At 41.8% G+C, this 14,659-nt stretch overlaps 1 protein-coding gene across 1 annotated transcript in view; it reads left to right on the top strand.

The window, feature by feature from the left end:
- Window positions 1-3,616: 3,616 nt before the first annotated feature.
- Window positions 3,617-14,659, top strand: part of SCHIP1 (schwannomin interacting protein 1) — a 475,035-nt gene continuing 463,992 nt past the window's right edge. The window contains exon 1 of the mRNA XM_088479823.1: window positions 3,617-3,698. Coding sequence (XP_088335949.1) covers window positions 3,690-3,698 — 9 coding nt within the window. The 5' untranslated portion in view covers window positions 3,617-3,689. The remainder of the gene's footprint in view (window positions 3,699-14,659) is intronic.

Below are 14,659 nucleotides of genomic sequence, written 5' to 3'. Positions count from 1 at the left end.
CCAGTGATTTTGCCATTATCTGTGATAATAGTTAATCCTGCTAGCTGCAACCACACTGCAAGGTGGAGGAGACACTCTAATAGATGGAGGAGACACTCTAATAGATGGAGGAGACACTCTAATAGATCAACATTTATAATTAATAAATGTGTACAACAGTGTCATGGGAAAAATCTGCGATCAATAACAGCACATTGCTTATGTATGCTCTATGTAATCATGCCACAGAAAATATCTATCTATGGGTTGCTCTATGCATCTCCATGCTTATGTATGCTACATGTAATCATGCCACAGAAAATATCTATAAGGATACTGAATTAAAACCTCTATGTGCTCCTGTCTATACCTTCTAAAAGCCTGCCTATACCTTCTGATATTGACGCTATTTGCGTACGCAGTCATACTTTAGACCTTGAACATGTGTTTCCAAAGCACAAAGTATTATTCACGTAAAGTACAGTCAGTTACACGCTGTGATCTAAGTACAATTTAGCGCAAAGAATTTATACAGACCCAAGATAGAGTTATACATACGCAAGCGCTCTGGACCAGATACCGGCATCAGCAAGAAACCTCCGTAAATCAGCAAGAAGACTCCAGACTGGGGTCACAACACACACATTTATACCCTTACAGAAACAGACAACACAATAGAGAGGTTTGTTGCGATCCCATTGGTTCTCCATCACGGTGCGTTTGTTACAGGACATTTAACAGGTTGATTCAAATGGACACAGAACAGCCTCTAACAGCTTGTTGCCTCCGTTTTCCCACCTCATGCAAATCTAGGCTGTTGGTTTTACAAAGTACGTTTTGGTGCTTTAAGTCTCTACGGTCTAAGTTGAGAATGCATGTTGCGATCTTCACACCGATGATGCCGGAAAGCTGTTGAGAAAGTGCAGATCAGTATAACACCAAACACGGCTTACTTATCACGTATTAAACCTTAGATGCAGTACAGTCATTTCTTTACACGCTGGCATTGTGAATGAATCATGTAATAATAACCCTTTTGTGTTACGGAACTATTGCTTTAAGTGTATGTATGCAAGGGAGAACGACACTAAATAGCGTTGTGTGTCTGGGGGTCTGTGGGGTACTTAGCGAGCAGCACTAAGCTGGAAAGGTATCTCTGAGTGTATGGGACTAAATCGGTATTGGTTGTGTAGGGATCGTTAAAAAGCTGAACGTGCTAATAATTAGCTATTTTGTGTTGTGCACTGTTTAACATCGCGTGTATGTGTTAATGTGAATGCAGGGAAAACACCACTAATTTGCTACTATTTTGCACTGTTCATTATTTAAGTTCATGGTGATTTTAATGTGTTGGAAAGTCATTTTTATGTATGTTAAACACCGTCGGTATGTGTTTGGGGAAGATTGTTAAAAAGCTAGCCGTTCTACTTATTAGCAATTTAGCGTTGCGTTTTGTGTACTATGTGGTTTTGACAAATTGCTATTTATTAGCAATTTAGCATTGTGTTTTGTGTACTATGTGGTTTGGACAAAATGGCGCTGTGTGACCTATTTCTAAGATGGAGTCTTGTCGCCATTCGCAAGATGGCGTCGTGCAGGTACTTATTTTTAAGATGGAGCCTGGTTGCCATTCACAAGATGGCGTCGCTCCAGGCTAGTTTTACACTGATTCTGTCTCAGCCACTAAACCAGCTTCGACATCTGTCTATGGGTTGCTCTATGTATCTCCATGCTTATGTATGCTACATGTAATCATGCCACAGAAAATATCTATCTATGGGTTGCTCTATGTCATCATGCCACAGAAAATATCTATCTATGGGTTGCTCTATGTATCTCCATGCTTATGTATGCTACATGTAACATGCCACAGATAATATCTATCTATGGGTTGCTCTATGTATCTCCATGCTTATGTATGCTACATGTAATCATGCCACAGAAAATATCTATCTATGGGTTGCTCTATGTATCTCCATGCTTATGTATGCTAAATGTAATCATGGCACAGAAAATATCTATCTATGGGTTGCTCTATGTATCTCCATGCTTATGTATGCTAAATGTAATCATGGCACAGAAAATATCTATCTATGGGTTGCTCTATGTATCTCCATGCTTATGTATGCTAAATGTAATCATGGCACAGATAATATCTATCTATGGGTTGCTCTATGTATCTCCATGCTTATGTATGCTACATGTAACATGCCACAGATAATATCTATCTATGGGTTGCTCTATGTATCTCCATGCTTATGTATGCTACATGTAACATGCCACAGATAATATCTATCTATGGGTTGCTCTATGTATCTCCATGCTTATGTATGCTAAATGTAATCATGGCACAGATAATATCTATCTATGGGTTGCTCTATGTATCTCCATGCTTATGTATGCTAAATGTAATCATGGCACAGAAAATATCTATCTATGGGTTGCTCTATGTATCTCCATGCTTATGTATGCTAAATGTAATCATGGCACAGAAAATATCTATCTATGGGTTGCTCTATGTATCTCCATGCTTATGTATGCTAAATGTAATCATGGCACAGAAAATATCTATCTATGGGTTGCTCTATGTATCTCCATGCTTATGTATGCTAAATGTAATCATGGCACAGAAAATATCTATTTATGGGTTGCTCTATGTATCTCCATGCTTATGTATGCTAAATGTAATCATGGCACAGATAATATCTATCTATGGGTTGCTCTATGTATCTCCATGCTTATGTATGCTACATGTAACATGCCACAGATAATATCTATCTATGGGTTGCTCTATGTATCTCCATGCTTATGTATGCTAAATGTAATCATGGCACAGATAATATCTATCTATGGGTTGCTCTATGTATCTCCATGCTTATGTATGCTAAATGTAATCATGGCACAGAAAATATCTATCTATGGGTTGCTCTATGTATCTCCAACGTATCTATTCATCTAATATCATTTCCCAATTGAAGTGATTGTAAATAGCGATGTATCTTGTCATATAAACACATTTATATGTTCCTCCTATCCAACCATGTGTGAAACACATCTTTTTTTTCCCATCAATAGTTTGTATTAAGTTTAGTTTTTCTCAATAAAAATACATAAACAAAACATATGGGATGTGGGGGGATGGGTAGTACAGAAAGATAAAGGGGAAAAATGGGGGGTGGGGGGTTCACAATCCACATGTATGGCTGAAACATATCTTATTTAATAAAATTCCCGTATACTGTTGTGCATGTTCATGTAGTCTTGAACACAAGTGGATAAAGCAATGTATTTTTTCCTGGCAGTAATTTGCAATTGTGCAACTTCAATAAAATGACTTACATATATATTTGGTGATGGTACAAGTGGTGTTTCCTATCTGTAATTCACTTGTACTTTTGATGCAAGGCAGGTATACAGTTAACAGAAGCTCAGAACAGCAGAGCCCTGGCAGGGGCAGTGTTCCAGGTTCCTTTACATCACTGCACTTTCCTCCAGCACAGCAGCACTCAGCAGTGAGTGAGGCAGGTGTCAGGAGTGCCTTGTGTGGCTGGCTGTGGGATCTTTCATGCATTGAATGTACTCAAGTCACAGAGCCTCAGCCTCACCCATCAGCAGCAGCCGTCGCCACATCCAGCCCAGTGGTCCAGCAGGATAACACACAGAGCAGCAGCTACTGTTTGTATCCCAGGGGATCCTCCAGGAATTCCAACATGCGCCTGGTAATATATCTAATTTCCTAAACAAGACTTCTACCTTGTAATGCTCATTGCATTTTATTTTACCTTATCTTTCTAACTAATTGAATGAAGAATGTCATTGTGCCTGTTGGGACAGAACTGCTGTTCATTTTAGTTGTCAACACAAGAAGATACATAGGTAGATTTCCTAGGGGGACTCCAGGAGAAAGTATTACTTTGGCTGTGATGCAAATGTATTGCACGAGTTAAATTTAACTGGTGGTCCATTCGTCACTGTGAATTAGCAGCTCAGGAGTGAAGGATCTGTACAGTTACACATAGGTCTCTGATATCTAAGATGAAGCGTGTTCTACCTAAAACCCTGATGTACAGCTACTGAGCTAAGATATTCACTGTAAGATCTTTGTAGGTTTCATGCTGTTAATTTACTTCCAAGCACCGTGCAGAGGGGGTACAGTGGCTGCTGGAATGTGGATCTCAGTGAGTCTCAGGTAGACCATGAATCACAGTATAAGTAGGATCAGTCTTATGCCTGGTTGATTCAAATTGCAAGTGTGAAAATATAAGAAATATGCATGGTGAACTGAAAGCTGTTTTGTACATAGAAAAGCTGTTAAATGGATCTCGGTAGAATCATTGCTGTTCTCTCATTAACATGAAGCAAACTAAGCATTGCTGAAACACTGTATTGGGTGTGCATTTGATAAATAAATAAATAATACACCTTCTCAATGAAGTTTCACAATGATTATATGTTTATTATTTTCTAATCATTTAATTTTATTACGTTTTGCTTTGCATATTATTTCACGAATCTAGTGCATGGCATTGATTGGCATTGGATCATTTGTACAGGTGAGATTTAAATGACATTATGAACCAACACAGCACACCACAATTACATTTTGTTGACTTGTTTTCTTGTAAATTGTTTGTGAATGTGACTGACATCTGGACTCATTTGTATCCTTTGTGTAATAGTAATTAGCATGCTGTAATACATTCTCTAGTAAGGATTTTAATAAAACACTTATATTGACTCTAGACTGATCAGCTCAGACTCCTATTATGCTGTAAACAAATGTACATGTTATCAGATAGATTTATTACATTTCTATTGGCAGCAGAAAGTACTGTTACAGCAGATAATCACAGCCCATAGAATAATGCCAGTTGGCATCTAGTCACATATGAGTGTACTCGGGTTCGGAAATGTATGACCCACTAATTCTATTTTTGCCCAGCTTGAATTATTTGTTTTTGTTTAAATGGAAGTGTTAATGAGGTATAAGCTGGGGAAGTGGAATTGTCTGTGTCCGTGTTTATAAGGCCATATACAGTACATTCAGTCTATTTATGAAGACAACACATTTAGAATAGTACTGTCAGTACTATTCTGATGATCACATTGTGTAAACTTCATGCACTGAGTTCTTTAAATATATTCAAGGCCGCAAGATCAGTAATTTTAAGGGGGAAAGAAAGAAAAAATTGCCTATTACACATCAGGTCTCTCCTTTAGCCCCTAACTAGCAAAACTATAGATATCTCATGCCAGAATTCCAGTTCTGCTGAACACATCTGTGCTAGTGCTGAAATGCTTCTTACCCCTGTGCAGGCGGATGGGAGCAGTCAGTGCAAACAGCACTATATCAGTTGGTAACATAGGAGCTGACAGGACAGAGTACTCCTGAATAACAGTAGTGGACCTAGAATGATTCAGCTAAAGGGGAAGCCAGATAAAAGTTACATTGTAATTGCGGATACTGAGCAGGTACATTGGCCAAGGGTGTGCAAGCCCAAACCCAAAATATTGAACAGATTTAATCCAAAACTAAAAATGACTTTACTTTAAATTACTTGATTGTGGTTTGTTTATTTATTTATTCTGCTTTCTTGTAACTCCTTCCACACATTGATACATGTACACTGCTGTATCTGTTGCATGCGGGGTCTTGTACTGATGGTGACAGGTAATCTGATTGGTTGGGACAGGATTGAATAATTTACTGGAGTAGATTTGGTCCACGGAGAGGCATTGTTGTCCTGTGTATTTGATGTATATTGGATCTGAATGTTTCTGAATAGAGATTTATTTGCATATTTGTTGTGTAGTCAATTTTCTTCACTAGACTTCTAGTGAAGTTTAATGACCCATATTTCTGATGAATACAGAGCCTTCAAATCTCCTTTGTTCTACTTCTCACAGGTCAAAACTATATGAACTAAATAGACCCAAGTACAGATACCTTGGTAGCATATAAACCAATATCTGATATGTATAAAACAAATTATATACCTACAGTACACATCAAACCATACGTAGCTATCATATTATCCTTAAATAAACATGACTAAATCTATATGTTTTGAGTTAAGGTGAAGACCACCCCAGTATACACGTGAATAATGGATGACAGTGCTTGCTGACACAGACTGTGCAAAGACTGGATAAAGCAGACTAGATTAGAATGACAAAACAATCTTAAACTGCCTGATAATACTGTCACCTTGCAACTAAAACTTGGTACACACTGAAAGATATATCTGCAGATGATGGTTGTTCACACACACTGAACAACCATCGCTGCCATCTAGCAGGGGGTCGTGTCTGGCCCCCCTCTCCGGCATCCTCTGCAGCAAGTGTATAGGCGGTGGTCTGACCACCAGTACACACTGCACAATGTGCAGATATGTCTGCCATCAGCTGTGCTGCACAGCCAACGCGATATACCGGTGAGTGACATCGTTCACAGACACATCGTCTGTACGCACTGGCCGACAGGCACATGATATATCGGCCGTACAATTGAACAGCCGATATGTCAGCCAGTGTGTACCCAGCATTAGGCCCAGATTTATCAATGAGTGATATTCTTGTTATCACTTGTTACTAATCTTAAATGGTGCTCCAACCAATCAGCACCTAAGCTGGGATCACAGCCAGACAGATATATTAGTTGATCAATTGATCGGCCAATATATCTGGCGCCCATCGTCCAGTGTGTACCAGCGATATGTCTGTGAATGACGTCGTTCACAGACCTATCGCATTGGCTGCACAGCCAATGGACCAATATATCTGTCCATCGGTAAGTGTGTACAGGCTATCAGTCAAACGCCCGTACACATGTAGCGGTAGCCCCCGTCCCCCGGGCAGCAGGACCTGCGGCTGCCTGGAAGATGATGTTCGTTCAGTGTGTATGGATGACCATCATCTACAGATATATCTTTGCAGTGTGTACCCAGCTTTACGGTCATTTGTTTGAAAAATGACATTTAGGAGCCGATAGCACTCGTTGATAAATCTGAGCCTGTGTAGGGAACCTCCTGCTGTCTAAAACTATCACCATTTAAAAGAGAAGTTTGAGTATGCTCAGGGCTGGCCCGACCCTAATTATACTGTATGCTTAGCATTTTGAATGATTGCACAGAGCCAGAGACATTCCAAATGAATCTTCATAAATCTAATAATTTCATGAACGTAATTGCATCTCTTATTTCTGAACCATCTTTCTATCAAATATTAGATTTTCAGTTTTTGTATGATAAAGACCATTTATATTCATTATTCTCTCTAAACTCAACTATTATGAAATTACTATATTTATTTTGTTATTTATGAGATGGAAGAGTTTAATAATGGTCACTAATATGATGAAATATATGAGCTGATTCTGATTGTTAGTGTGCTTTGTCTTCACTGACTGTACATCCAGGTTTCCCAGAACAGTTTCAGTATTAGCTGTAGAAAATCTCACCTCAACCTTCAAAGCGAATGTCCCAAACTGAATAGATTCAGGGGAATAGGTTACTATAGCTGTATTATAGCATCCTGAACACTATAGGAGGCATAAATTAGCTCTTATGGACTGATCCAAGTATGCAGTATGAATAGTATCAATATCTAAATATGGGAGCACCAGCAACATTCCATTATAGAGCAGTCCACTGTAGTGCAGGCAGTACATGCTGTACATAGCTTGAACTGAAGTTTCCATGAATATTGATGATAAGGCAGATGGTTGACCTGGTAGCATATTTACTTTCTGAAATTGATTATTATGGTCTAAGTATGTTTGATATGTATATTACCCTATAGGTAGAGTGGGAGATGCACTAAGCCTTGCACAGTGATAAAGTGGAGAGTGATAAAGTACCAACCAATCAGCTCCTAACTGTCATTTTTCAAACACAGCCTGTAAACTGGCAGGAGCTGATTGGTTGGTACTTTATCACTCTCCAAGGCTTAGACATCTTCCCCGGAATACTTGAGCTTCCTATTAAGTAGAGACATAAGGGCAGATTCTGAGTTGGGAGCAAAACAAAGAAAAAACAATTGACTGCACCTGGACAAACCATGTTGCACTGCAAAGGGTGCAAATACTTTTCTTTTGGCTTGCAGGGTAAATACTGGCTGCTGTTGCAAGTAGCCCACAAATGCTGGACAGCTTTATTTTTACACTGCAATTTAAATTTAAATGGCCTCCCAGCCATTTTCAGAATGGCGGGGAGGCTCCCGAAAATCGGGTGGCACTCCCAGGCCCCCCGGAATAGAGGGCAAGTCTCCTGCACCTCCCTCCATTTCACATGGCAACATTTCAAATGTCGACATTGTGAACATGTCGACAATCTGAGGATGTCAACATGGTGCCCGTTGACATGTTGAACCACATCGACATTCTAGTGTCAACATTGTGGTGCCGACATAATGAATATAGACATGGTCACTGTCAACAATGTGACTGGATCCTGGTTATTCCAAGGTGCAAAGTTACTCCACTTTTTGGTTAGTGTCCTAATTAACCTCCTAGTTATCAATGCACAGACCATCATCTACAAGGACCATTTCACTATAGTCCATTAAGGCCAACAAAGCAAAATACATGTGTTTTGGATGCTTCGTGATTCACATTATATCCTGCAATGAAGTTTTTCATCTTAGAGTATATGCATTTTTTTTTGCAGTTTAGTGTATATGCAGCAAATATCGGCAGCCGGGAGGTCCATGCATGTATCCTGCACTGGTAGCTGAACTCACGAGTAAGGGTACTTGAGGTGTGCTGGTAACACTTGGGTTGGGAATCTTTGGTTGTGTTATTCTTGCTTGGGGATGGCCGAGGAGAGGACCAGGGAGCAGAGAGGATGGAGGGGGGTTTGGTCAGGGTGGAAGGGAATGGCCAGGGAGAGGGGGATGTTCAGACTCAGTGAGTGAAAGGAGATGCTGCGGATCAAAGTGGGAGGAAGGGCAGAAACGGGTCTCTGATCTGTTATCTTGGTAGGTTCTAGTGCAGGGGCCAGCTACCAGAAGCACCGCAAGTGTGAATGATTAAAACAGAAAATTGACAGGCCGTGCTGAACAGCGACCCCTGGCTTGCGGCACTCTGCGCCGTGGCACATGTCACACCACCCTAGTTACTGCCTTGCTTGTTCTTCTTTCTACTCTGCCTTTTTTGACTATTAAACATTTCATGTTCATTCACCTTCCATGTAGTTGTAGTCATTTACAGACAGTTCCTGTGTTCTGTTAAAATGACCAAAGTCTCTACACATTATGGGGCATATTCAATTTGGAGTCAATTGCCGGACAATTGCCGGACTTTTCGCCAGTTAAAGTCAGTTGCCGGACTTTTCGCCGTTATTGCAGGTTTCAGGTTCGAAAACTTATTGCGCTCGTCCCCGCGAAAATCGGCAAAAAATGGGACCAGTCGAAAACAAAATCGGCTAAAAGTTCTGTCATTTTTGGGGAAATCAGCCTGACACCTCCCAAAAGATGCTCTGACATGGGGGTTCACTATGGGTACCCCCAAATAGCCCTGCTAAAGGTATGTGTCTTTAAATGGTGCTATTTAGCGTCTTTGGTAAAGTGGTGAAGAATAGCATTTAGCAACTTTTTTTTGAAAAGTAAGTAGTCCCATCAAATTTGGGGTACATGAACATGGGTACTAGCATATTTTAAACTTGCTAATGTGAAGTTTTTAAAAAAGTTAAAAAATCCACCTGCCGCAAGTACCTGCAATAAAAAAAACCCCAGGGGTATACTTGGGGACTCCCCCTGAGTTTATTTCGCTAGTTAAAAAGTTTGACCCCAAACTTTTTTTTTTGCCCCCAAAATGAAAGTACCTTTTTTGGGGTGTCCTGTGGTTCTTTTTTAAAATTTTTTTTGAATTTAGCATACCTTTGGGGGCCAGTCCAAGGGGTGCAGGGTGGTTTTTGGAAGTCAGCACCCCAAAACCCCAATTCTGCACTTGTTCTCGCCACTTATTCATAGGTGATACTTTTTTGCTGGTCCCCATGCATAGACTTTTCGCACCGGCGAAAAATCGGACAAATTGAATACGGGGATAAGTAGATCTGCGAAAATGAAGTCACCGTCAATGAAAAAGTTAAGCTGAGAACGACTTTTTGCAGCCTAATTGAATATGGCCCTATGTAGAACACAACTTTGATTTTGTTTTATGACCTTGCAGCATCACACATTTCACAAACTGTCATTTATACTCTCTGGCCACAACCTACCTCCCAGCAGTGGCGTAACTACTGCCACCGCAGCCCCCGCGGTGGCTTGGAGGTGCTGGGTAGCTTGGGGGCGACGGGGGCAGTAGTAGTAACTATGGAGGGTGCAGGGGGTGCACCCTCCATCTGCCGGGCACCCGCTGAGTGTGTTACCAGTGGGCGCCCGGCTCCTATTCAAACCCCCGGCGGCAGCCGGAGGACGGAGCTCCCTCCGTCTTCCGGGTCCCACAGGGCACTATGGGAGTGACGTAATGACGTCACTCCCATAGTGCCGAGGAGCGGACGCCGGGGACAGAGCTCAGGAGTGAGCTCCGTCTTCCGGGTCCCGCAGAGCACTATGGGAGTGACGTAATGACGTCACTCCCATAGTGCCGAGGAGCGGACGCCGGGGTATGGACGGCAGCAGCACTGGAGCGGGGATAAAGGTAAGTGTTTGTGTTTTTTTCTTTTGTGTGTGTGTGTTTGTTTGTGTGCGCGCGGAGGGGGGGAGCAACTACAGGGGGCTAACTACAGGAGGCTAATGTTAAATTCGTAAATAAACCTTTTAATACATTCCTGCCTATAAACCTCTAAGATTCACCTGCCTAGAACCTCTAAGACAAAACCTGCCTGTACCTTCTAAAACCACAAGATGTCGCTATTTTTATTATACCATTAATGAAATACCAAGACAGTTGATTAGCGGTCCGAAGCGCTAAAGATTATTATTCAGGTAAAAGTACAGATGTTACAACGCTATGATCTAATAATGAGCGCAAATAAATTGTACAAACATTAGGTCATAAGGTACAGTTAAAATACATGAAACGGTTATTAAAGATCAAAATACAATGAGCAATATGAGACAGAGAGAGAGAGAGAGACACATTAAAATACAATGAGAGATATATCAATGTCTGCTGAGAGCACATGTTCAAGATGGCTGGTGATGGAGTGTGTGTGTGTTTGCTTGTGTGTGAGGGGGGGTTGGGAATGCTTCCTGCCCTATTGTTCAAACCGCATGGTCTACAAACAAACTCCATTATGAAGCTACCTCATTGAAATCTCCCATAATGCCATAGTTAATTAAATATACACGCTGGATATCATATGCCAACACATCAGGCAAACACTGCACCATTTAATATTCCAACATGTACTACACAAGCTGATTCCAATATACAACAATACCATCCTACTACAGACCTCATTCAGTAGTCACTAGACCGTGGGGAGGGGGAAGGGCCGAAGCACATGTTTTTCCTTTGTTTGCAAGCCTCATGATCCCTAGGCAAACTCCATCCTGCACCAAGCTGCAACTCCGCAAATCATCCAATGACCACAACCACAACAAAGACAATATACCTATCTGACCCACACAACACCACAACTGGGCAGAATCACCATTTCCCTTGTTCACCCCACATGGAGGCAAGCCATCTCCAACAAACCGCAGACAACATACTCATCTGACTCACACAACACCACACGGCAACCACCCATGACCATTCAAAGCTGCCATCAATTCAACCTCCATGATACAACACTGACACCACCCTATGATCACATTCATGAGTATACAGCACACACAAAGCTCATCTCTCCCAAGCAGAGATACCGTTCAAGCACATGGCCAGGCCCCAGCACAGAACACATGGCAAGGCCCCAACACAGAACACATGGCAAGGCCCCAACACAGAACACATGGCAAGGCCCCAACACAGAACACATGGCAAGGCCCCAACACAGAACACATGGCAAGGCCCCAACACAGAACACATGGCAAGGCCCCAACACAGAACACATGGCAAGGCCCCAACACAGAACACACCAGAGGATCTCAATCAACCAGCATCAATCATTCACAAATATCACAACAATTCCACAATCAATCCCTTTCCTGCATGCTAACAACAGACCACTGTACCCTACAGTGCAGATGAAAAGCACAGACCAGACAACACATCATCCACTGCATTCCAACACAGACCCATGAATATCCTTAGAAAACTACAAACCACACACCATGCTAAGCTAATAACAGATTAACACCAAACATATCTACAGACACCCAAATAGGCTAAATATTGCACATTTTATACTCAGCTATAACAACCCAGAGGAACTGAGACCCATTCTTCCGTTGTCTGGTCAGGGAGTGTACCTCTCTCTTCCTTCTAAAATCTGCAAGTGCCTCTGCTAAACTGTGTTTTCTCAGGATGTACATGCTATGTTCCCGCCCCCTTTTACCTGTGAGGTCATCAGAAAGGGAGTATCCTTTTGGTTATCTGAAACTACTGTTAATTAGATTCTACTCTCAGCTAGCTAGCTCTATTGATTAGACTGGAATAACCAGTCCTTTGGAGAAATCTGTTACAGGGCATTTATTGGACAATTCCAAATGGATACAAAAGGTCTCCAACCTCCTTTTGTATCCCCCAACATGCAAATCTAAGCTGCTATAGAAAACAACATTTCAAATAGATAACATTCATATTTCATAGCCGCATGTTCTGATCTTTATATTGATGTCACCGGAATGCTGTGGAAACAGAGTCGATCAGTACGGTTCCACACACAGTTCAATTGTCATTTACTAAGCCATAGTTACAGAAAACATTCATTTCTTAATTATCCTTTTTGCGTTACGGGACCATTGCTTTTAAATGTATGTATGCGGGGAAAACACCACTGAATTGCGTTGTGCGTCTGAGGGTCGGTGGGGCACTCAGCGAGCAGCACTAAGCTGGAAGGGCATCTATGTGTGTGTGTGGCCATGCCAGTATGATTTTGGGAAGGATCACTAAAAAACTGACTGTATTCTGTTTAACATTGTGTGTATGAGTTGCAGGGAATTTTGCTACTTTTCAAATATAAGGCCCTCATTCAGAGCCACTCGCTAGCGGCAGTACGCTCGTTCCGAGCGATGTTCGCACATCTGCGCATGCGTACGGTTTTTAGTACGCATGCGCGAACCAGTGAGTGCGGCCGAAAATCATTTGTACGCAATATAGCGAGTGCCTGCTATTTTGAGTGACAGAATGAGGCGTATGTGGGTGGTAACAGGGGAAGGTGCTTGAAAACGGGGAGTGGAGATCCGTTCGCAGGCGTGCTTAAAGGTCAAAATGGGTGTGCATAATTAATATAGCAGCGTCAATGACCACGTCACTTGGTTTTTTTTAACTCAGAACTGCTCGCAAAATAGTGGTTGAAAAAACCAACCACAAGAATAGCGAGCAGTTCATACGCTGGGCGATGTACTCGATTAATCTAATAAATAGCGGACATGACGTATGGGGCGAGCGGCCAGGGGGTGTTTTTAAGAAATAAAAGAGCGTATGTTTTGCTCGCTCGTTCAGACTTAGAGGTGTGAACAGACTGCAATGTGCGAACGAATCATTTGCATAGCCACCCCTTGTTTTTGAACGAACGAACGCAAATAGCGAACGGCTCTGAATGAGGGCCTAAGTCTGTGTGATATTATAAATGGGCCACATATACACACACATATATATATATATATATATATATATATATATATACACATATACAAGCACACATGTATTTTTCTGATGTTCTTAAACTGCAAATTGCAAAATGTGTTTATACAGTGAATTTAATTCTCATACAGGAAGGAGGCTTCCAGCTGTGCTGTCGGAGCCTCCCTGTTTAGTCTGTCTGTGTTTGAGGAAGGCTGACTATGTACCTTTTGTTTACAAAATAGTGCTGTGAGATTTTATTTCTAAGATGGAGTCTTGGCCCTTTACAAGACAGCATTGCACAGATTCCAATTGCAAACAGATTCTGTCTTCGCCAATTATCCGGTTTTGACACTAACTACAGGGGGCTAACTACAGGCGGCTAACTACAGGGGGCTAACTACAGGTGGCTAACTACAGGCGGCTAACTACTAGAAGGGGCACTACAGGGGGCTAACTACTAGAAGGGGCACTACAGGGGGCCCTGCATAATGGGCCCTACTACAGGGGGCACTACTTTAATGGGCACTAGTACAGGGTGCCCTGCATAATGGGCGCTACTACAGGGGGCATTGCATAAGGGGCACTACTACAGGGGGCATTGCATAAGGGGCACTACTACAGAGGGCATTGCATAATGGGCACTACTACAGGGGACATTGCATAATGGGCACTACTACAGGGGACATTGCATAAGGGGCACTACTACAGGGGGCATTGCATAATGGGCACTACTACAGGGGACATTGCATAATGGGCACAACTACAGGGGGCACTGTATAAGGGGCACTAATGTGATACACAGTTTACAGGTTATAAAATTTGTTCCCAATAATCTGGTTCTACACGGACATAAAAACTGTGCAACCTGTCTTGAGCTGAGGTGACGGACTGGCAGGAGCAGAAAGGAGGGTTGGTGAAGTAGATCTGTCAGGGTGGGATGTAATGGGCATTACTGTTTGGCATAATGTGTATTTGGCATTACTGTGTGCACAATGTGCTATTAGG

The sequence above is a fragment of the Taudactylus pleione genome, unplaced genomic scaffold, assembly GCF_031769625.1.
Source record: "Taudactylus pleione unplaced genomic scaffold, aTauple2 ptg000246l, whole genome shotgun sequence".
NCBI lineage: Eukaryota > Metazoa > Chordata > Amphibia > Anura > Myobatrachidae > Taudactylus > Taudactylus pleione.
The sequence above is the reverse complement of the archived record's forward strand: the minus strand, read 5'-3'. Positions and strand labels throughout refer to the sequence as shown.